The sequence below is a fragment of the Brachycentrus maculatus genome, unplaced genomic scaffold (assembly GCF_059751285.1).
Source record: "Brachycentrus maculatus isolate JH-2025_06_01 unplaced genomic scaffold, ASM5975128v1 h1tg000119l, whole genome shotgun sequence".
In the NCBI taxonomy this organism is placed as follows: domain Eukaryota; kingdom Metazoa; phylum Arthropoda; class Insecta; order Trichoptera; family Brachycentridae; genus Brachycentrus; species Brachycentrus maculatus.
Window position 1 is genome coordinate 3,805,001 of NW_028280872.1, and position 26,278 is coordinate 3,831,278.

At 32.5% G+C, this 26,278-nt stretch overlaps 1 protein-coding gene across 1 annotated transcript in view; it reads right to left on the minus strand.

The window, feature by feature from the left end:
- mbo (Nuclear pore complex protein Nup88) overlaps window positions 1-26,278 on the minus strand; it is a 182,958-nt gene that overhangs the window by 67,315 nt on the left and 89,365 nt on the right. Inside the window, exon 2 of the mRNA XM_088259693.1 lies at window positions 8,824-8,993. Coding sequence (XP_088115819.1) covers window positions 8,824-8,993 — 170 coding nt within the window. The remainder of the gene's footprint in view (window positions 1-8,823; window positions 8,994-26,278) is intronic.

Here is a 26,278-nt window from a genome sequence, read left to right on the forward strand (position 1 = left end):
TTGGAGACAATCTAGATTTGTAAGCAAGTATTTGAACACACTCAAAAATGTTGTTAGACATTGCAATCAATATTCAAAACGATTCGTGATTTTCCTTATTAAAACTTAAATAACTGAAATTAATAGTAATAGCAAATAAAACAAATCAAGTGTGACAAATGATGAACGATAGATGTTGGGATGGTGATATAAGGAAAAAACGTAAGACTGAGATAAGCATTATCGAGAAAATTATAAAAAAAAGGTGTGTTAAGATGGTTTGGGCATGTGAATCAAATGAGTGAAGAAAGAATAGTAAAACAAATTTATGAGGCGAATGTGTTTGGTAATAGAAGGAGAGGAAGAACGAAGAAAAATTTGTTTTGATAAAGTATATTATAAATAATTAAAAGTGGTCAAGTCAGGAGAGAGAAAAAATCTCATTATATTTATTTTCACCCCCTCTGGAAAATCGAACCCGGCACCTCCAGCACAGCAGCCATACGCGTTAACCATTACGGAGGCGGACAAACATCACCATAATGATATAAAAAAAACTAACTAACCATCACGCCGCTTCCCCTCAGGGGTAGGAAGAGAGAATAGAACGCCACACCACTCTGTCTTTGCAATCATTCTTCGCCTCTTCCACGTTCATGCATTTCTTCATACATACCCGACGATTATTACGACTCCTAACCTGACCACTTTCAGGTATTTAGCATACTTGATCGTGCCAAGTATTTCTCGGTCTTCCTCTGATTCTTTTTCCAATTATATTCGCCTCATAAATTTGTTTTACCGTTCTTTCCTCACTCATTCGTTCTAAATGTCCAAACCATCTCAACACACCTTTCTTAATTTTATCGATAATGCTATCCGATATTGTATCGATAATGCTATATTTTACCATACTGATATCCGATTTGAATATAGAGTAATTAAATAATGATAAATATTTTCTTGCCTCCTTTTACCTTATCAACGCGAGATCTGTTTCCGCAGACTTACCCCCTTTTCAAACCACCCCCTCTGCTTCTCAACGGAAGAGTTTGGTATTTAACGGTCTGCGATTATTGTTTGAATTCTTACATTGGCTGTCTGCATCCTTAAGAGGCAGATGAGATTAATGGAAACGGAAAAGCTATGGCTGTCTATCCTGTGTTAGTATTCATATTTATAATGAAACATTAATAAGTCTGGATAGTGAAGAATGTTCTGATACCAGTAGATTCAACATTGATTCATTTCAAATAACATATAATTCATACGCAATGTTCTTGGATTCCTTTCAGATGTGGGCGATAATGGCGCCATCAGTTGAAAAAAAAAGGAATTTATCAATGTGCAATATTTTGAACGTGTCTAAATTCTTGTTCACGAATCTGGGTATTTCCAGATAGGAGTTATTTTGAGCAGAGGAAGACCGAGAAAAACATGGCACGATCAGGTATGCCAAATACTTGAAGGCGGCCGGGTCAGGAGTCGTAATAATCGTCGGATATGTATGAGGAGATGCATGAATGTAGAAGAGGCGAAGAATGTTTGCAAAGACAGAGTGGTGTGGCGTTCGATTCTCTTTGCCTACCCCTGCGGAGAAGCGGCGTGATGGTTAGTTAGTTAGTTAGTTAATACGCAATGTTCTGGGATTCCTTTCAGATGTGGGCAATATTCAGTTGAAAAAAAATGTGGAGTTTACTAATATGCAATATTTTGAGTGTGTCTAAATCCTTGTTCACGAATCTGGGTATTTCCAGATAGGATATATTTTTATTTCAACATAGATGAAGATGAACATGGAAATGTGGGTATTTACAGGACTTTTCATAGGCTGGTTAAGTGATCACTTATACACATGTGTAACATTCACCATTCCACCCACGATTGACTACCACACTACTCAAATTTTTGAAACTTTTAGATATATTGATAAAACTTGTAACATAATATGCGCGATTCAAAAAGTGGTATTTACCAAGTAAAACTTGGTTTAAAAACGTATAGATTACCACAAGAGACTGCCGAATCAATTGATGAAAGTTATATTAGTAATGAGTAATTTAGAGAAAAAAATATGAATTAATTAATACAACATTTTGAGTATGTCCAAATACTTGTTCACAAATCTGGATTTTCTCCACTTGGGGGCTTGTGCACTACCCGGAATTTTACCGTCCGGCAGACTGGTTTTGAAAAATAAAAGCGACAGTTTAGCGTGATCGAATTTACGCGCAACGTGATCACGCACCGACCGAGCACACCGATCCGAAGAAAGATGGACAGTAGCACAAGACAATCCAAGCCAATCGTTGTTTTAAAACGCTAACTGAAGTGCCGGACGGTAAAATTCCGTGTAGTGCACAAACGCCCTTACGGAGCTTGTACACTACCCGGAATTTACCGTCCGGCAGTCCGGTTTTGAAAAATGAAAGCGACTACGACAGTTTAGCGTGATCGAATTTACGCGCAACGTGTTCACGCAACGCTCAAGAGCTCCGATCTGATGAAAGATGGACAAAGGCACAAGCCAATCCAAGCCAATCATCGTTTTAAAACGCTAACTGTAGTGCCAGATGGAAAAATTCCGTGCAGTGCACAAACTATACTTGTTATAACTTAGATGTATGTGAATATAATCCGGGTTTATGTGAATATAAGGAGAAATATTTGTGTTTTTGTTTTTAGCTAGGAGAAACAAAAATCCACCGATTGATCTATAAACCTTGTACATAATAATAAGCAAGGTAAATAATAAATGCAAGTCCCATCTGAAAAAAATACTCGAAAAATTGTATTTTTCATCAGCTGAAAAACGCACGTAAACAAATGTTTAAAAAAATGTCACGTGATCGAAATGGCACAGGGACGTTAATTTCCCAGCTAAGCGTCAGCCGCATGCATAAACAGCTCTAAGACGCACCGCAATAAATTACGGGTTGACATACTTTACGGCGTCGCCATTATAATAACATGTCGTCCGTAAGTGCCTCTTATGCCGGGACAAAGCGAACGCATCGCGCTACGAAACTGCCTAATATTAAGAAATTGATTGCAAGATGCGGGAAGGCGACGGATAATAGGAGCAGTAAAATTAAAACACCGGTCTATTCTGAATTAAAATTTACTGGTACAGGGCCCGTTATGTTTTGAAGTATCTTTCAGAAACATGTGTGGCTAATTGCCTACGGGGTGGTCGTTTCCTTCGCCTGCGGCGTTTCAGATTTCGCCAGATCAATGAAAATAATGGCAACATTTTGAGTGTATCCAAATACTAATTCACAAATCATAATTTTTATTTTATTTATTTAAAAAAAAAAGAGAATTTTTTTATTTTTTATTATTTCCACAAATATTTCAATTTCATACTATTTCTGTGAGCCTAAGCGGTTCATTATTAGAAATAGGTATCAAATTGTGGTAGAGTGGGTTCGAACCGAGGAACTTAAGAGACTTAAGAGTCCGCGACATTAAGAACGGGACCACAACCCGACACTTATATTATCTCCAATTATAGGAGTTATTTTTATTTTTTAACATCATTTTATCTCAACGTAGATGAAGAAGAATATGGTTTAAAGTGTACAAAACCGACCCCATGACAATCTCTGCACAAAAAGAAAATATCGTTCGCGAAGTTAACGGCATCCCGACGCCACTTCTCTAGAAAGTGGCACGGAATACTGAGACCAGATTCCAAGACTGTGTCCGACGTGACGGTCTACATTTAGACGATATAATTTTTAAGAAATAAAACCCGCACTTCTCTTCTTTGTAGAGTATTGAATAGTTCTGCCACCGGAAACCCTTTATGAAGAAGGAAATGGAAGTCTGGGCACTTACAGGGCTGACGACCGTCATAGGCTGGTTTAAAAACAGTAATACTTTTATTGAGTCTATTATCCGAAAGTGAATCTAGAATTATTGTATCTTATTTTAAAAAGTGTCATTCGTAAAAAAATCTAAATTTCATTGACGAATATTGAATAGAAACAGACTTAAGATCATTTTGTGTACTATACGCTGACAGTCTTAAGACATTAAAAAAGTGTATCTGGAATGCTATACTTCATGAAATCAATGGTGGTTGCTGTGGCATAGGGAAAGGAAACGAAACCCGCCTTCTATGTAGACAAGATCGACTTACGTTTATGGGGATGGAACCCGATGGGGATCTGTTTGATTTATATGAATTTTGTAATACTTTCTCTTGAATTGTTGTCGTCATAATCTTGGTTTTGTGTCATACCGTGCATAATAATTTACCGTTATCATATCGAAAGTTCTGGAGATCATGTTGGATTATCAAAAACACTGGAGACATTTGAATCAACACGTTAAAGGGCGTAGATAAACACGATTTAAAAAAAAAGTTGTACATAATAGAAAAATCTCATTTTTTGACATCTCATCAAAGATGAAGAAGAATATGGTCAGAATTACAGGCATAGGGTCAAAAGGTTATCCCCACAATAGCTGACTTCTCCACTGTTGCAAGATACAACTTTGAGTGATACAGGCTGCAAATGATTATCGCACTGATTATTTACATTTCCATCACTAAAGTTTTTTTTCTAACTTAAAAAAAAATTACATCTCAACATAAATGTAGTAGAATATGGAACTCTGGGCATTTACGACCATCATATGCTGGTTTAAGTGTTCACTTTACACATGTGATGAATTTTATTTAACTAATTCTACCCATGATTGACAACCACATTATTCAAATTCTTGGAACTTCTAGATATATTGATTGATCTCGATACACAGTTCTTGGATACACTCAAAATTTTGTAGAAAAATCTTAGTTAAGAAATTGATAAAAATCTGCGTTTATCTTATACGTACCTCGGCTGTCCAAATTTAAAACACAGTAAGGGTATTTTTTGTTGTAGTTTTTTTTTTGCATTTTTGGACTAAGTGGAGTCTATTAGTAAAAAATAAACAAACAAATAAATAAATAAAAACAAGAAATAGCTCCTACTCCATCTTTAACTTTTAACGTACCAAGTCTAATATTTAAACTTAGCTTCACAAACGGTGTTTGAAAACGATGCGGAATGCATCGAAACACATGTCAAAATGGATTTTAAGAAATAGTGGTATTTACTAAGTAAAATTTTAATTAAAAATACAAAATACAAATTTATCAACGCTGCAAGGGATGATCAGACGTACATCTTTGCAAGAACGTAGCGTTGACTCGAGAATAGGCGCCGAGCGCTCGGCGAGCATCTGACCACGTCCGCGCCATCTCCGCCGATTAATCCGAGAATGCCCCTCGACCCGAGCAGACAAGACGTAAGAACTTCCACACAGAGATAGATTTAACTCTATCCCTCCGTTTGTTATTGCCTTAAGCATTCGGCTTACAGTTCTAGAAGGAACCTGCCCCCCGCCGCCCGGCGCACCACTCTTTTGTATACATTATTGCGCGTCGTTTGCATATTTCGGCAGTAAAATTAATTCAAAGATTTGCGCGCCTTTCTGGGTTGTTCCCCGATACCCCGATCCGCCCAGGCCGCCCCCTCCGCCGACACGACGAGTTCAAATCCAAAGTTATTATTTATACTTTCCTAACGGTGAAGACTTTCATTTTAATGCCCAATTTCACAACGTCGAGTCATTGGTTTCTTGCGCCTAATGGATCGAGTTTATCCGAGACAATTTATACTTTAATGACACTTTTGTTCCGGGCGGAACGACGGCGCCTAATTATATCCCAACAAATCCATTATACTTAGCGCGCTCACTTGTACACTAGTGGAGTTTCATCTGCTTGTACTAGTGTTATTCACTACGCCACTGTTCGGTTTATACACAATCACCTTATCCCGTAGTGTACTTGAGTACCAAAACTTATTCCGATAATGCTGATGGCGTTTTTCTAGGTTATCGTGCCCGGCTCGTTCACATTTGACGTTGACCTTTCATGGCAATTTGTAATATAAACACCACAATGAGATTCGTATGATCTATAAGCACATTGATGCGGACGTCAATCTTTTAAACCGTCTACAAAATCAAAGCATCCGTTTCATTTTCCGTTAAAAAAATACCGTGTTTCACCTTCTCGCAAGGAACTAAAATGGCTTCACTTCAATCTGTCATGCTACTTTATAATATTCTTTACAACCACAATGCACCTAAATATCTTGCTGAAAATTTTATATACCTCTTAGATCATGGTCTATCACTTCGTTCTTCCCAAGAAAGGACACATTCCATTCCTTTCCCTATCACATCATTCTTCAGTAATTCCTTCTCTGTCAAGGCGGCCAGACTATGGAATGAATTACCTCTCCTTGTAAAAAATGCACCTTCTCTAATAACATGTAAGAAATGCCTGAGACATTACTAGGTGGTAGTAAGGTAAGTTAGATACTACGTAGTAAGGTAGGGTAGGTACTAATTGCGGTTTTATATGTCACGCTGGTAAGTTAGGATAGGCACTGCTTTTCTGCCTATATGGAATGCACGCCCCCAATGGTACACTGGGTAGGTACAGACAAAGGTAAAAAAAAGTTAGCAATTATACTGTTAAATATGCCTCAATTAAAAATTGTACATTCAATTTGTAATTACAGGCAATAAAAATAACAATTTACTAATATACTAATACGCCACTGTCGAGATTATTAAAACGCATTTAGAGTACATTTTTTAATATAATTTTATTTTATTTAAACTTTATGTACAGAAAATAAATAAGTACATTGGTAGGCTTATTTAAAAAAATAATATCTTCCAACCAACCAAAAACAGACAAGTGATATTGATCAAAACGTTTGATACCATATATAGCTGTTTGCAATCAGAGGGTAGATAATACTTGAACATTAAAAACAAACATAAATTACAAATTAACATTTAAAAAAACATAAATTACAAATTGATGATTATAAGGAAGGCAAAGAAAAAAAGGGAGTTTAGGGAAGGAGGTAGAGGGAAAAACTAAGGGAGGAGGTTTGATGGACAGTTAGGATTCTAATGACAAATATAATAGTAATGTCTCAGACGTTTCTTCAAAGTTATTAGTTATTAGAATAAGTTAATTTGCTTTTAATAAAAAATATTGATTTTCCGACAAGCACAAACCGCCGACGAAGTTAATAATAATACTTCGTAAAGTTTCTGATACTATATACAGAAGAGAGGAATCCAAATAGACTAGAGAGCGAACAAAATATTAAAATTCCGTAATATTTGGAGTGGAGTTTCGCTGTGTAAGCAGCGGCCGGATGATCGCAGCGATGAGCGCTATAGCCGGCAATAATATCCGCGATGCCCTTATAATACGTATCAAGTCGAGCGCTAATCTCCTCGCGCCTGCCCTGGCGCGCCGCTCGTCCCCGGCGCCCCCCCTGAACTGGGCCATCAATGATTACGGATTGGTGATTACACCTGGTTATGTCGTGAGGTACAGTTTCCTATTATCGTATCACCACAAAATTTAAAAAAAATGTATGAAAGATGTTAGAATGGTGAAATAAGACATAATCAAATTGTTGGGTAATATTTAAAAAAATCCAAATATCCAAAATAAAACAAGTTTTTGTTGGATTGAATTCTACATTTATTTATGTATATCTTAATACGTGACGCGTTTCGTCTTCTTAGGACATTATCAAACACGATAATTTGAGTGTTTGATAATGTCCTAAGAAGACGAAACGCGTCACGTATTAAGATATACATAAATAAATGTAGAATTCTATCCAACAAAAACTTGTTTTATTTTGGATATATAAGCCAACAATTTCATATGGAATTCTACCAACTGTCTGCAGTTACAATAAATGAGACAGCATCACTCTGATTTTAGTGCATTACCCTTGGATAAAGGGGATTATTTGACAATAATGAAATTAAAGGAAATCAGCGATATTGTATTTATTCCATATTGAATTGTTGGGTAATATATCCAAAATAAAACACGGTTTTTTATATATAAAAATCCACATTACCCACTGAAATATTATATGAACCATTATATGTACTCCTGGACCTAATAATAGCAATTATTGTTAGTATATAAGGACATTTTGTGAATATTTTTAGTCAGTGTTTGATAATGTCCTAAGAAGACGAAACGCGTCCCGTATTAATATATACATAAATAAATGTAGAATTCAATCCAGAAAACCATGTTTTATTTTGGATATATTACCCAACAATTCGATATTGTATTTGCTTTTTACTGACGTATCATGTCATCACACAATTTACTATACCTTAATTATTAAGAATTAAACTTTTGTATTAGACCACTAATGGCAGACCACATGCGCCGTGGTGTAGTTGGGTAGACGCTCGACTGCGAAACTGGCGTCGCGGGTTCGATTCCCGCAAAATAAATTCAAGTTGAATTGATTCGATGAATTTTTCAAATAAATTTTCCCTATCCTTACTATCCTACCTGCAGACAAGCCTCTTATAGAACCTTCGCGGGTTGTTCCTTTAAATTAAAAAAAGGAAAAAATGCAAGGATGAGATAAGCATTATCGATAAAATTAAGAAAGGTGTGTAGAGATGGTTTATTGACATGCGGAACGAATGACTGAGGAAAGAACGGTAAAAAAAATTATGAAGCAAATGTGGTTGGAAGAAGGAGCAAAAAACAGGAAAAAATGTAAATACGGGAAATACATGTACGAAAATATATCGGGAATGAAATAATTACACGCGATTGGTGGGAATATGTTAAATCCGGGTATTTATTTCGAAGAAGAAAATATTTTTTATTTTTCGGTACTTTATGCAAAAATTAAATTACGTCAAATGTCAAATGATTTATCTATATTGGGCCTTAAAAGTCAATACATGTCAAAAAAATGGACTTACTTGCACAGTACCGTGGAGCGTCCGCCCTGGAACAGAGACAGGGGGCCCGACTTGCGAGGGAGCCTCACGGCGCAAGCCCCCCGGGGCCCGGAAACGCAGGCGAACGTCGACAAAGGGTTAAGCAGCAAGCGGTCCACTGAAAAGGCTGGAGTCTCTGTCGGCAGAAGGCGCTGAAAGGGAAAAAGAAATAATGATTTCAAGTAATGCAGCATGACCGCACTGTTCTTTTAGTATCATACAGACGAGCGGTTCCACGGTGTGAGCATATTCTACACTTATTAACTTACATGCCCCGCTGACAGTGACAGGGACTTTGAAAGCACTATTAAAATGTTCTTATACGCACACTCAATAACTATTTTATTCAATGTTTCGGCATTTACTTTTTGGTAGGAGATGATGAAATTATAAAAGAAAGCATTTGTTTTTTTGAGATTATTTTATGACGACTAGTTTCAGAATCTAAGCTTCCATCTTCAGGTCTAAATGTAAACTAAAACATAATAAATAATTAACTGTTCTATAAATAATTATATTTCAGTTTACATTTAAACAAGATGGAAGCTTAGCTTCTGAAAATAGTCGTTATAAAATAAACTCAAGAGGTGAAATCAATAAAAAAAAACAAACATTTTCTTAATGATTTTATTTAATAACTGATGCTAAAAAAAATATTATATGCAAAGCCGAAAATATACTTTCAACTTACGAAAATAAAAAAAGTAAAAAAAACAAATGTCGATCACAGATTATTTAAAATGCAATACACTTTGATATATTTTTTGTTCTGTTCAGTATGTATTTAAAAAAATACGTTTTAACAACGAAAACTTGTATTCTTTTTAAAAATTTAACCTTAATAATAATTTACCTATTTAAAAACTTGATGGTTATCTGCAAATACCCAATCTGCATTGGGAGAATGGTATCTTTACTCGATAGTAACTCCTTGTGTATTAACTTCTTAATCCGCATTCATAGTTTATTTCAACAGGTCTCTTGAAAAACGATCGATAGAAGTTTCACTGTATATAAATATGATGAAGTATGTATTAAATCTGACATATTTATAAGCAAATAAAGAAATATAAATAATACTAAAAATGTTTATTTTTCTTTCTTCATTCATTCGATTCAAATGCCCAAACCATCTCAACATGGCCATAAAATGAAATAAAAAAAGTAAATACGACTTCAATGTGTTGAAAATTTCTGAGAACAATTAATCAAAAGCTTGATAAGCAATTCTACCGAGAACAGGGACACTCGTGTTATAAAAACTTTTTACTAAAAACAACAAAAGCATCCCCCCAAGATAATTGATAATACAAAACGACGAATACCCCCCCTCTTTCTGGGAGAGAGAGAGAAAAATTAAATGGGTGGGGGGTGTATTCGGACCCCCCCCAATTTTGTTTTACGTACGGTGAAAAGTTTCCTGGCGAAGATGGGCAATTTTCAATTATTCATCCCAATCTTTATTTCATCTATGTATTAGATTTTTACGTTTTGTTTGGAGGATCGCCCAAAAGGCAGGAAGTATTATTTTAATATATTTTTAGGAAAAAAAAAACGTGTTGAATACATGCTTGGGTGATGCGAACTGTACCATAATCGTAAAAGTTCGTATGTGTATATTTATGTATCAAGAAAAAATGGTAAAGTAGAATATCGACAGCCATTATTTATTTATTTCATTAGCTTATTTAACTTTAAGTACACTGTTTTTTTAATTTAATTTTTTCGTATTTTTTTGTTCATTTTATAAATAATGTATAACATATGACTTGCTTCAGAGGCTTGCACTCTTCATCTCGAGATTAAAAATAAATATGAATTTATAATAATTAAAATATAACTTTGTTTTAAATCACAATAAATATTTTATTATAACTTAATTATTTTAATCAGTATTGAAAAAGAAGCGGTTAGCTTAGAAACCGGAAGACATTATAATTCAGTTATAAAAGAATATTTATGGTGACTTTAAAACAAAGTTATATGTTAATTATAAGGTGAAAAGTACTTTATAAAAGTTATTACTTCAAATGTAAATTAAATAAATTTATAAATTATTAATTGATATTAGTAATGTTAGTAAATAACCACTCACCGACTACTTCTGTCTACCGGTTTCGAGACGTACCCGTCTCTTCGTCAGGACATACACTACAATTTAACAATCATGCGAACAACACTACACCACACCCACTTAGTACTATTCACATACACTATCACTACACATGCAAAACATGCAGAGCGAGTTGTTAGTCCCACCATGCTTTTGGGAAACTTTCCCAAAAAGTTCCTGAAAAAGTTTCCCAAAAGCATGGTGGGACTAACAACTCGCTCTGCATGTTTTGCATGTGTAGTGATAGTGTATGTGAATAGTACTAAGTGGGTGTGGTGTAGTGTTGTTCGCATGATTGTTAAATTGCAGTGTATGTCCTGACGAAGAGACGGGTACGTCTCGAAACCGGTAGACTGAAGTAGTCGGTGAGTGGTTATTTACTAACATTACTAATATCAATTAAAATGTTTGACCACAAAGTAAATGCTTTGAATATAAATTATAAATTATTATTTAATGTGGTATTACATAAAGCAAACGATGAATGGAACTTAACGAGAAAGTAAAATTATTTGACAACTAATAGTTAAAATTTGTAGTAAAAAAATTTGAAATTACATTATTTTATTAAACAAATTTATGAGGCGAATGTGCTTAGTAATTAAAGCAGAAAAATACAGAGGAACACTTGGCATTATTAAATATTTCAAATACTGGTCAAAGTCAGGAGTCAGAATAATCGGAAAAGCTGAATATTTTCTCTGCTTACCCCTATGGGAAGGGGTGTGATGATTAGTTAGTTAGTTAGACAAGAAGTAGACAACATTTGTAGTAAAACGATTTGAGTAACTTTATTTTTACATATTCTATTGTATATCCAATATTTGTCATCATTCATCTTTGGTTAAAATATAATTTAAATAACTTCAAGGTGTGTTTTATTTAAAGATTATAAATAGAGAAATAATTATTTATATTATTTTTTTATTTTTTACATGAGTTATTTTTTACAACATTTTGAGTATGTCCAAATACTTGTTCACAAATCAGGATTATCTCCAATTATTATCTTCTTCATCTTAGATGAGATGTCAAAAATAATATGAAAAATACTCCTATGGTTGGAGATAATCCAGATTTGTGAACAAGTATTTGGACACACTCAAAATGTTGTAAATAAATTATCTGCTCAAATTATAAGCTTAAATGATAAAAATGAAAATGATATTTTCTAGCGTTTCTCATGTGTGTGATTATAATCCAGGATTTGGACCTCACACACTAATAAAAGAGTTTCTGCTCAATAAAAAGCTTTTTTTCATCTCACCATTAGATGTCTCTAGTGAATTTCTAGTGATTCAAGAACAATGTTTCAAAATTGGTACATATACTCGTATATAGAACATCCAAGAATTTTAGTAGTGTGGTTGTCAATAATGGGTAGAATTGGTGAACGTTACACGTGTGTAAAGTGATCACTTATACCAGCCTATGACGGTCGTCAGCCCCGTAAATGTCCAGACTTCCAAATTCTTCTTCATCTTTGATGAGATGTCAAAAAAAAATAGTTATTTTTTACATAATGAGGATTTTTTTCCGATACCCAATAGCCAACTGATATAGTTTGTCAAATGCGTTATTTTTTTTAGTTTCATCACTAAGAACATAATTAAAATAGAGTCATCATTGTACGTGGTCCATACCGCATACTTTAAACACGAAACAAATGTTGAATTCTCGATCATAATTTAAGAAAATATAATATAGCGTTAAACCTTTCCATTACCCCTCGATCTTGATAGGCGTTCGCTAAAAACAAAAAGAGAAATACTAAAGACATTAATGAAAAAAACAGAATAAAACAAAAGCATAAAAAACAGTTTTTCTTATACAAGATGAAGGAGGGTGCAGTGATCGACAGACTAGAGAGTAGAGCTAAAACAACGAAACTTCGCAAAAAGGATGAAAAGAACAAATAGAAGACAAAATGATGCCAGGGGTCTGAGTTGGCCCTTGCGCAAATGCGAGATTTTAGAATTTTGATAATTTGAGAATATTGCGATTGGAAAAGGGGAGGCGCGGGGCGGAGAGGAAGATAAGACGTGGGGGTGAAGGGAGTGCTTCCGGGGTGAAATGACAAGAACAAAAGTGAATTCGGCGGTTGTACATTGTAATGGGGGGCGGGCGGATCGACGATTGTATTGTCTTAGCCAGCGATCTGTTCTGGTGAGGGGTGCTGGTCAGGTTGGGTGCTTTGACAGAATAAGGGATGTTTATTTTTAAATAATAAAAAAAAAACAAAAAATTCTGAAAGAAAAACGCATTTTTTTACCACATGAGTTATATTTAATTTAATTATAACTACTAGTTTCGCAAGCTTTGCTTCCATCTTCAGGTTTAAATAAATCGTAGTCATACAGGAGAAAGTGACCAAGTGCATTATTTTACAAAAACATGATAATTGACTATTTGATATCTTACTAGCTTAATATTGCCCTAAAAAATCCCAAAGGATTTTAAACATGGAAGTATAATATATTGACTAAGTAAAAATTACTAACTGCATTGATGTTTATTTTGTTGCCAAGCAAAAGTGACTTAAATGGCCCTCATGAACATTTTACGTTTTGGTAGTTGGTCACTTTCTCCTGTACGACTACGATATATGGTTTATATTAAGACCTGAATATGGAAGTATAGCTTCCAAAACTAGTCGTTATTTTAAATTAAAATGACCACACCACAATGTTAACTAAGATTTTAATATATGTACAAAAAAAGAAAATAAAAAATGACTAGTGGTAGAAAACAAGAGTTTTTCTTTTACAATTTCATCATGTCTTACCACAAAGTAAATACCGAAATAATAAATAAAATAACTGAAAAAATACTTTATGGAAATATATCTGTGGAAATATTTCTCCTCATCATAAATCAAATGTTAACAATGCTTTTAATATACGAAATATGTTATATTTTCTTTTTTTCCCTTGCCTCCTTTTTTCTTATTTTCCTAACTCAATCCCAATGTATTGTCTTTGTAGACTGTTGCGGTAAACTTTCTTCATCTTTAGGTTGTAGGTCATTTTGTTGTGGGTAACGTCACCTAGGTCATGCCTACAAATCAAGTTTTCTTTCTGCAGCATCCATGATGCCTACAAATCAAGTTTTCTTTCTGCAGCATCCATTCTTTAGTCTTCCTCTAAATTTCTTTCAAAGAAGATTCATAGCGATTGCTTGGTTCACAATATGATCAGGTTCTTTGCGTTTTATGTGCCCATACCATCTCAATTGCTTCTCCTCTACTTAACTATTGATGTCTGTTATAGCTAGGCTTCCATGAAGACTCTTTATTTTGTCTCTAAGAGACACTCTAGCTGACCATTTACGCATTGGCATCACAACAGTTTCTATTTGCCTAGAGTAGGTGTAATATGGTACATCCTTCAGCATACGTAGCCAAAGAGGAGTGCAAGTCTGAAAATAGTCTGAACTACCTACTTTCAAATATTTAAAACCACTTGATAATGACAAGTTTTTTGTTTTTTTTTAAAGTTTAATCATTAAAAAAAACACCCTCTAAATAATGGTAATTTTGTGAGGCTTCCTTCGAAAGGCCAAAAAATATCGAAGCGTTAACAGCGAATGAAAAAAATCTTCCAGCGAAACAGGACAATAATTGAATAAGTTTTTAATAAAAACATTGTCCGTGTGATTGTTCCCCCCTCCATCGGAAACCATAAATATCTCGGCCAATCAGAGGGCGAGAACAATGGGAGGCGGCCCAAGACTTAATCAAAAACTCCTAGTTCGAGTCTGGAATTTTGTTATTGAAATTTAAAAAGGAAATGTCATTGAATATTAATCAAGGAGGCATTGTTTTTTAAATTCGCCAGAAATCCATTGTCCGAAGTTATTATTCCCTGGTATTGTAATTATTATTTCCAAATTAATTTTCAATTCCTTTTAAATGTAATTCCGGGTCTTAGAAAAAATGAAAAACAAAGGTGCTTCACGAAATGTAATGGAAAAAATAATATTTTGGTTTGATTATTTTAATTATTTAATAAAGTTAAAAAATACATAGTTAAATTCAATTACAAGACAATTCTACTTATACTAAGAATACTAAGCTCATGTGTTTGGAGAGGGACTTACTCTCAATGTTCATTGTTAATTTTTATAAAATAAATCAACTTTGTTTTAACCACTTTTTATTGGTACACTTTATCCAACCGGTTTCGACAAGAACCTTGTCATCATCAGGGTTTATGTACTAAATTCTAAAACATTTAAATACTCATAGTTAAAATTAATTACCCTTCCCTTACGATAGCAAAAACTTCCACGCACTCTGTACACCATATGAAAATATGATTTTAAAAATCCTAAATATTGTTTTTATCGTGCATTGCGTAGCGAATACGTCAACTCCAAAGTTGTCATTCGGAGTTGACGTATTCGCTACGCAATGCATAATAGTAGTACATAAGTTAGTACATAAACCCTGATGATGACAAGGTTCTTGTCGAAACTGGTTGTAAAAAGTGTACCAGTAAAAAGTGGTTAAAACAATGTTGTTTTATTTTAGAAAGTTTATAAAATGTGCCACAAAGTATCTGCGAAAAACATTCAAGAACAAATAATGTTAATACTTAATAAATAATATGATTGTCTTTTTTTCATTATATTATTTTTTTAGTTGAAAATATACTAATTGGTAAACATTTTCAAAACAGGATTGGAAGATATTCTTATTCAATAGCATCGATCGACGAGGTAGTGCTTGGAAATAGAAGCCATGGAAGACTGAGGAAAACTTTGCTTGATCAAATATTTCAAATACTTAAAAGAGTCAGGATTATCAACGGGCGTGTATCATGAGGTGTATAATTATAAATGTGGAAGAGGCGTGATTGTTAGATACTTTTAATATTTAATAAATATATTTTTTTATTGGTCCGAATAATCGGCTGGTATGTTTGAGGCGGAGTGTAATGTTCAGCAGGCTCGGCTACCATACTGGTGGCCCCGGGTTTGATTCCCGGGGGGGGGGGGTCAAATAAATATAAGTGACTTTTTCACTGTAATATTTGTTCAATATAACCTGGACTGGTACCTGAAGCGGAGGGCTGATCACCTTTCCCTTATGTGTTAATGATCAAGATAACACTGCGTTTGTATGATGCAGTGCCCTATGCACCATAGGGTGCGGATAAGGGTTTAAATGAATGAATGTATGAGGTGATAAGTGAATATGGATGAGACGAAGGTTGTTTGAAATGACAGAGTGGTGTGGTGTAATATTCTCTCTGCGTACCTCTGTGGCGAAGCGGCGTGACGGTTAGTAAGTAAGTTAGCTACAAAACCATTCGGCAGCTGCATTTAAAACAAAGTAATTTTATACTTTACATAACGGAAAACAACATTTACTATACAAGTCTCGTGGGATAAGAAGTTTCGGGCACTGGGTTCAATTTTATTTGCAATTTTTTCCAACCTGAAGTTGGTTCTGCTAGCATTCCGTAATTTCATTTAAAATTACAGGCGATGGATTCAGTAGCCTTGAGGGATTACACCTTTCAGTTGCGCAGTGCGCGCTGGGAATTTAAATGGAAAATAATGCATTAGTTTGCATTTCATTCGGATGGTTGAACGTCAGAAATTCACTGTACTATATTGCTCTCTATTATAGAGCGCCTTTTTTCAGGATTTTTATAACGTGAGCGCGCTGAAAGTTTTCAGGCGCACGGCTGGCTCAGACGACTGAAATAATATCTAATTATGACCTTTGTATTACAAATTGTTATGGCATAGCATTATAACATATGCAAGTTCCAACAACATACACACACATACACATTGTAAAGATTTCGATAGGATTATAAAACAATACACGATCTTTACAACATTTTGAGTGTGTCCTTATGCTTTTTCACAAATCTGATTAAAAAAATAATATGATCGATGATCAGTAAAGAATACAAGAAAGAAAAAAATATCTTACTTAAGGAAATCGAATTGTTTATAAATTAATTTAATATGTGTGTGTGTAAAAATAGTTTAATAGATGATCATTCATCAAGGAATTTGAACGATTTTTTTAAAAATAAATTTAGTATTTGTGTGTGAACTACATGTTATGTCTTTGTTGCCAATTTAAAAATTAGATAATATTTTTTCATAAATCCACTGACATATCATATTAAAGCCCTGGTCGGTCTCCGCAAAAAAAACAGTTTCGTTTAAAAATGAAATATTATAAGTAAAAAAATATTAAGAAATATGAAGCCATGAAATAACTACGTTGTGATTCCCTTTAAGACTCAAGGACAAAAGCTTAAAAATGCTTAAGTTTTTATTTATTGACTTGGCGTTTAATTTGTAGAACTCCATTTTAATTTATGTATTATTTTTTTAATCAAACACAGATTTTTTGAGTCTACTAAGTTGTATTTTATTAAAAAAACACATAAAAATCAATATTGTGACAATTGTTTCGCCTAGTTATGTGTTTCGCCTAGTTATGATATTCGTTTGAAAATGCCATAACCAGGCGAAACAATTGTCACAATATAATTTTTTATGTGTTTTTTGTTAATAAAATACAACTTAGTAGACTCAAAAAATCTGTGTTTGATTTAAAATTAATACATAAATACTAAACCTAATTACATCAAATCAATTTCGAGCTTTATTTTCATTTTGTTTAGGCAAGAGATTTTAATAACTTTGTATGTGACTCGTAGATATTACTTCTGCACGTCTACAAATACAAGCTTATAGTTGACAAAATATAAAATTTAAGAAGTAAACCAGGTTGAAATACTTTTTTAAGGAATAAAACCGTCGTACACGAGAGCCACGGGGGTGACTGTAGAACCTACGTGTACGGGGTGAAATAAACCTTCAGGTTTAAATCGAGGTCTGCTGTTTTGGACGCGCGTCTCGCGTCACAAGTAAATTATTCAAAAAATGTACAAAATCACCCCGCCTTACCTTAACTCATCTACATGCACGTTCCGGACATCTTAAAAAAATAAATAAAAAAAACCTTCTTCTGTGATATTGAATTATTACATAAATTACCTTCGAAGCAGGAAGTATTATATAAATTACCCATATAGTATTAGTAACAAAGGTAGTATTTCACAAAAGTGGCGCTATATAATTTATCAAAATTATTATGACCCACCAAGCGAACACTTTTTTTCTTTAATGTTTTTTTGCAGATGGCACATTTTATAAAACTTTAAAAAATAAAACTATTTAAAAAAAATTATATCTGAAGTAATAAATTCGTGATTTTCCATTTTATAATAAAAATGTAACTTTTTAAAAAATCATTCATATTTATGGTGATTTTAAAACAAAGTTACATTTTGATTCCGTTTATTTTATATGACAATATAAAATAAACCGAATCACAAAGATGAAGAAGTATATGGAAGTGTAGGTATTTACAGAGTATAGGTCATTGGTAAGCCAATTACAGCGAAATATTATTCGCATTCGTTTACAAGATTTCATACTAAGCACAAAGGGCGCAACTGACGTTTTCAATAAACATTACATCACACCTATTTTTTGACATATTAACATAGATGAAGAAGAATATGGAAGCCTGGCATTTACGGGGCTTACGACGTCATAGGCTGGTTTAATTGATCACTTTACACACGTGTAACATTACACCATTCTATCCATGAGTCGAGTAGTGTGGTTGTCTATCAAGAGTAGAATGGTGAATGTTCCACGTGTATAAAGTGATCACTTAACCAGCCAATGGTCATAAGCTTTATAAATACCTAGTCTTTCGATATTGAGACGTCAAAAAATTCATACGTGGAGAAAACCCAGAGGTGTGTACCCAAGTATTTGGACACACTCAAAATGATGTGAATAAAAATAAAACTTTGTTTTTAACCACTCTTATTTTGGTATTTTTCTTTGGTTTCTGGTGTCTTTTGACTTGTTACGACGAGCACCTGGTCATATTCAGGGACGGAAATGTACCAAATTAAAAACTGTAAAAAATTGCATATTCATATACATACCAAAAAAAACATGTACATCGATATATTTTATTTTTATTTGTTCGGAAATTGTACAGCTTTACATATATAAAATGAAATAATAAACAATAATGACATTAACAATACTAAACATTACATTACATTAACAAAAATAGTTACGTTAAAAAAAAGCAAAATTAAACAATTCCACATTTATGTTATAATAACTATTAAAAAAAATTCAGCGATTTAAAAAAAAGGGTATTAAAAACTACATTTTGCAGGAAGGAGAAGCATATATATCGCTTTAAAAAAATTATGAATAGATTTTGTATATTAAAAACATTAATAACATTGTGGTATAGTAATATAATAAAAGTGGGTATTACACAAAGTAAACGATGAATGATAAGGAGAGTGTTAAATATAAATAGCGACACAATTCGCAACACAAATTTAAGAAATGCCGGTTTAACCATCACCCATATTTGCAAACTAAACAACAACAAAAAAAACACAAATTATCATGTATCTAGTACGTAAAACGCAACACGCAAAAATACGTTTCAGAATTAGTTCACGCTTTTCTGAACCGCTGAATGCGGCTGAAACTACCTCTGAACCATCTTAAACTTCCAGGGGATGCTGTCGGGAGGGGGGGAAGGGGCTAGGCGAGAGGGGAGGGCGACTGTATGTGACACTCTTACAAACCACCGTGATTTTTCTCTCGTAATAATTTCGCCGCAAACGCGCCGCGGCGGCGGTACGGAGAAATAAATAAATAAATAAAATGAGTCGCGGCTAAGGGCTGACAAACCGGTCGGAAAATGAGAATGGAGACTGGAATTGGTACGACTATCGGATTTGGCGAAAGGGGTGGTAGTATATGTGACTGTCAACCTGAAATGGGTAGGAAAATTCACCTGTGGAGAAAGCGTACGCTCGTGTAATGCAACAATAAAATGATATTACACATCATTTCTTATACAAACACTTATGGAATCAGCATTATAAAAATATAAATAAATATATTATATATATCTATATATATATATATATATATATATATATATATATATATATATATATATATATATATATATATATATATATATATATATATATATATATATATATATATATATCTATATATATATATATATATATATATATATATATATATATATATATATATATATATATATATATATAAATATATATATATATATATATATATATATATATATATATATATATAAATATATATATATATATATATATATATATATATATATATATATATATATATATATATATATATATATATATATATACACATATATATATATATATATATATATATATATATATATATATATACACATATATACACACAACGAAGGTTTGAAAGTCCCAAGAATTAACAGTAAATATGGGAGTCGAACACCGCAATATATCGTTCCGAACATTTTTAATTTGTTGTCGACGAATGTTAGAGGTCAAAATAAAATATGGAACAAAGGCAAAATAAAGGAATGTGTAAATGATCAACAGTTAATTTTATGAATTTTTTTCAATTAAGGTTTTACTTAGTAAATACCACTGACACAAATTAAAACATTAATTGAAAATGGATAGATTTTACCACAACGTGACTGCCGAAACAATAAATGAGATTTATGAAAATTGTTAATTTTTTTTCTATTTTTTGTGTGTATATTAGGTTAAAATCGTTCAAAACAATAAAAAATGTCTGCAGTAAAAAAAGTGATTTACATAAATGTACCTATACAAATAAATTAAAAAATTAAAAAATATCAATTTTACATGCATCTTCTCATACATACCCGTTGATTATTCCGACTCCTGACCTGACCACTTTCAAATATTTGAAATACTTGATCCTGCCAAGTTTTCCTAGGTTTTCTCTGCTTCTATTACCAACCACATTCGCCTCATAAATTTATTTAACTCTCATATTATTTTTGACATCTCATCAAAGATGAAGAAGAATATGGAAGTCTGGGCATTTACGGGGCTGACGACCGTCATAGGACACACTCAAAATGTTGTAAATAAATTATCTGGTCAAATTATAAGCTTCAATAATAAAAATGAAAATGGTATTTTCTGGCGTTTCTCATGTGTGTGATTATAATCCAGGATTCGGACCTCACATACTAATATAAGAGTTTCAGCTTAGTAAAAAGCTTCTTTACATCTCACCAATAGATGTCTCTAGTGAAGTTCTAGTGATACAAGAACAAGGTTTCTAAATTGGTTCATATATATAGAACTTCCAAGAATTTGAGTAGTGTGGTTGTCAATAATGGGTAGAATTGGTGAATGTTACACGTGTGTAAAGTGATGACTTAAACCAGCCTATGACGGTCGTCAGCCCCGTATATGCCCAGACTTCCATATTCTTCTTCATCTTTTATGAGATGTCAAAAATTAATATGTAAGGACTCAGTTGATGTTGAATACCATTTGCCTCTGAATCCACATTTTGTCAATCCAGTACTCATAGGGCTGAGGGTTTGACTGCCCTTCAAACAGCACACATCCTTCGGCCTCGCGCTCAGGCTGAGCGCCGGTGCTACGTAGCAGCCTTGTCGCATATAATTTTTCTAACGCACGCGACCGGAATAAACCATCTCCCGATATTATTATTAAAACAAAATAAAGCTTCGCGCATACGGCGAGGATTCTAAATTGGTCCCGTATCCGAGCGAAATTAATATTTTAAATACATCCCTTAATTGTTTATTTTAATTTCGCATGTGCTTATATTCTCTAGAATTTTTATCCGTCGCGTACGTCGTTGCAATTTTAATTCGGAAGATTTGTGCTTTGCACAGGGTGGCGCAAAATTAATCGCACCATCGGAAGATGTTTAAATTTTTGTAAATGGAGTTGTACTTCAATCATATTCGACATTTGTGAACTAGACAGCTGCAGCATACAAACAGACTGATAAAACGGATACAAATGTGAATCAACACTGGCGGCAGCCACTTGACGGATGTCATCTTTTCCACTTACCAAAAAAATATAAAAAGGTCCAAATGTTTTTTTTTTATTATTTAAATTGATTGTTGTTTACAAACAGAATTGGATGATTTACTTTGCGGCACCCGAAATCTGTTTGTATACTACAGCTATCTAGTTCACAAATCGCTCACTCCTTTCAAGAACGTCATAAATCAAAAATTGCCTATTTTCAGTTGTGCATGTTTTCGGAATGCCAAGAAAATGTACTATATCCCAGCAAAAGCGGTATATTTTTAACTTAATATTTGCCCGCTACAGGGCAGAAAGAGTTGTTTTTGCATTTTGAAGAAAAGGTATTGTTTCATTTTTTTAAAAAATAAACTAGTTATTTTTTAAATGGAGAAAAAATCTTCAGGTTTAACCTAAAAAGATCTGTTGCACAGTAAAAAGTTCAATAAGTGGCTTGATATTTATTTTTAACAAATTGTATTATATTTTTAAACTTTAAAAACGTTCTCCTGAAAAATCAAGTTTTTTGATTTATGACGTTCTTGAAAGGAGTGAGCGAAATGTCAAATATTATTGACGTACGACATTCTGATAGATTAAAAAAATGTACACCTGTATGATACCACCAAATGAGTTTTATTTCATTACACACGACTAGTTTCGAAAATATACAGGTGTTTTCATCTACAGTAATGGAAGTCCTCACCAAAACATTCATTTCCATTATAAATGATTTTAGGTTATCAGGAATTCTAGCTTGAAAAATTGTAACATTTTTGGTACGATTTAATGATTTGATATTGGTTTAACACAGTATTGGTCACGTTAAGTCGCAATTTTAATTAAGATTTCGATAGAATACCGTAAACAGAACATATTTGCATATACAGGATTTATTTGTGCAATGTGGGAAATGTAACTTTTTGGTGGGGACATCCACAGTTTTACTTTTCACCTGCAGATAAAAATATATGTTAGTTTAGTGGCATTACACAAGGGTTTGAAAATGTATGATGATATGCCTAAATGTATGAAGGATGAAAAGAGTTTGAAAGAATTTAAAAATAAATATTTCGTTTACTGTAAAAAGATGTTAATATATAAATGATGTAAATTAAGCGTAAAAAAAGTTGGTATTATATCGCTCACTCCTTTAAAGAACGTCATAAATCAAAAAACTTGATTTTTCAGGAGAAAGTTTTTAAAGCTTAAAAATATAATACAATGTATTAAAAATAAACTACTAGCCACTTATTGAACCTTTTATTGTGCAACAGATCTTTTTAGGTAAAACCTGAAGGTTTTTTCTCCAGGTGAAAAATATTAAGTACCTATATTTAAAAACAAAAAAAATTCGAATCTCATTTCTTCGAAATGCAAAAACAACACTTTATGCCCTATAGCGGGTAAATACTAAGTTACAAATATGCCTCTTTTGCTGGGATATAGTACATTTTCTGGGCATTCCGAAAACATGCACAACTGAAAATTGACGATTTTTGAGCGATATTAATATAAGCTATCTAAAGAAAAAAAATAAAAAAAGGTTTAAAAAAAAATCTACATGTCATTCCACAAAGGTAATGCCGAATCAATAAATAATATCTTCTGGTAGAGTGATTAGTTTTGCGGCATCCTGTATGAATACGCAGCGCCATCGTAGGACACGTGTTGTACTGCCAGGGTGGCATGAGCGGGGGTAGATCGCACGTGGTTATTCCGTTCTACAATTTATTAAATTGGGGTTGGGGACGTTAGATAGGCGAGGAAAACAATGTGATTTATTTTAGTCGGTTATAAAAATGCCGGCCAGGATTCCCAGATGAAATGATTTGAAAATCACAGAATAACGGCGAGCAATAAAATATGAAACGTGAAAAACATTTGCATGAATATTTCACGCTGAAAATTCTGTAGGAACACTCTGATTTAATGAATGTAGAGATTGTGTAACATGAACCACGAAAAAGATTTTTCATTTTTCTAAAAATTCAATAATTTTTCTATCCCTATCTCCTTTTACATGTGTGTATAATATATATACAAATATATATATTGTATATATATTTTTGTATAATATATATACAAATATATATTGCGGGGGGGGGGTTAATTCCCTCAATATATTCTCTTATATCCTGTATTCATTGTTATCGCAAAGTTAAAGCCAAATCAATAAACAATAAATTACAAATTGACGATAATAAGGATGGTAAAGGAAAAAGGGAAGGGGGTAGAGGGAAGAACTAAGGATACATAATTAAACCTAGAAAAAATTAAGATTAAACTATAGTTAAATTAAATGTAACAACATTTTTTCTGTCTACATTTTAATGATTTAATTAATGTAGATCGAATAGTATTTTTTTTTTATTTTCCGTAATATCAGTTAATTATTATTATAGTAGTTTATTTTGCTTCCATCAATATATTCTCTTATATCCTGTATTCATTATTACAGTATTACAACGTATTTTAAGAGCTGAACTCACTCGTAAACGAGTGGAGGTTTAAAAAAATATCACGGAATGAGCAATGGGGAAAATATTTCTAATTTTTTAAACGTTTCAACGGTACTCTGTGGTGCATTCGTTTTATATTATTACAAAAAAAAACTGAAAAAACGTAATAACATCTTTAAAATTAAACGTAAAATCTTAAATACAAATGAATTAATAAAAACTTACAGTGTGGGATTATTGGTTGGGTGGTACGAGTAATGCATTATTAAACAGTGTATTTTTTTCCCCAAAAATGAATAATGAAAGTGATACATGGAGTAAAATTCCGAGACGGACTGACAAAGGAAATATTCAGCAAATTGAAACTTGTGACAGTCAAAGAACTATATTGTAAATCAATTTTTACATATGCATTCAAGAAGAACTCTCAACTAACACAAGAAAACACCCCCCAGAAAAGCTAAAAAATCACAATAACAACACACGTTATGGAAAAGTACATAGAACTACAAGATCCAAAACAAAGGAACACATCAAACAAAATCGAACCTCATTTCGTTTAAAGAACTTTGATTAGTATTCAAGTACGTTGGACTATAATCCTTGAATGAACTTAGTATGATTGACGTAGTACATAAATATCTAGAAAACTCTTATAATAAAAAATATGAGATTTCGTAGTGTGTTAAAAATGAGATTAAAAATAATAAATACATACAAAAAAATCCCCACTATTGCATTGAATATTTCAAAATAACACATATTACAGAGAAAATTCTAGAAATTAAAGTAAGGACATTGGGCAAGAGATGTCAATAGCATGCGCAGAATACAACTTTTTCCAGTGGTTTGGCTTTTCGTCAACAGGTTCGCAAAGCAGGGATCCCAACCCAGGAAAATTTAAAAGTAAAATTTAAATATAAAATAAAAGATAAAAAATTTATAAAAAATAAATATGATGGTAAAAACATAGATTTTAAAAGGACAAGTAACAAATATATGCTTCAAAAAGCAATCGAAGTGTTAAATCAATACCGAGAAAAAAATAATATTCAGGGAATCGAACTCGCGATTTCCTTCATAGTAGCCTAATGTGCAAACCATTACATAACGGAGGCTGGCAAATTTCTTAAGCTGGATTTGCAGCTAGAATTAATATTTATATCTTGATTCTCGTAATATATATTTTTAGAGATGGTAAGATGGTACCCCTATTCAATTATCTCAAAAGAATTTGCGATCAAGTTGTAGAATTACTTATTATTATTTAATTTATATTGAAAAGTAATATAAACCATATTTCATGATTAAAATATTTCCACACACATATTTAAATGTAGGTATACGATTTACGCGTGGATGTGTGCTTGTGTGTGGAAAAAGGAAGTTTAAATTAGGGTGTAAAAATATCTCGATGGAAGTACGAATTCAAATTAAGTTTTGATTATTACGACGGCGTTTTTTCCCGGTGTTATTACCGAAGAGAAGCCATTATAGGTAGATTTATCGACCAACTTTCTACCAACAGATTGGATACGTTTATGGGGTAGTAGATACTCATATCGTTATACTAAAAACGTATCGCTAGAACGGTTTTCAAACTGGTGTAAAAAAATTTTTATATATATATATATATATATATATATATATATATATATATATACGTATATATATATATATATATATATATATATATATATATATATATATATATATATATATATATATATATATATATATATATATATATATATATATATATATATATATATATATATATATATATATATATATATATATATATATATATATATATATATATATATATATATATATATATATATATATATATATATATATATATATATATATATATATATATATATATATATATATATATATAT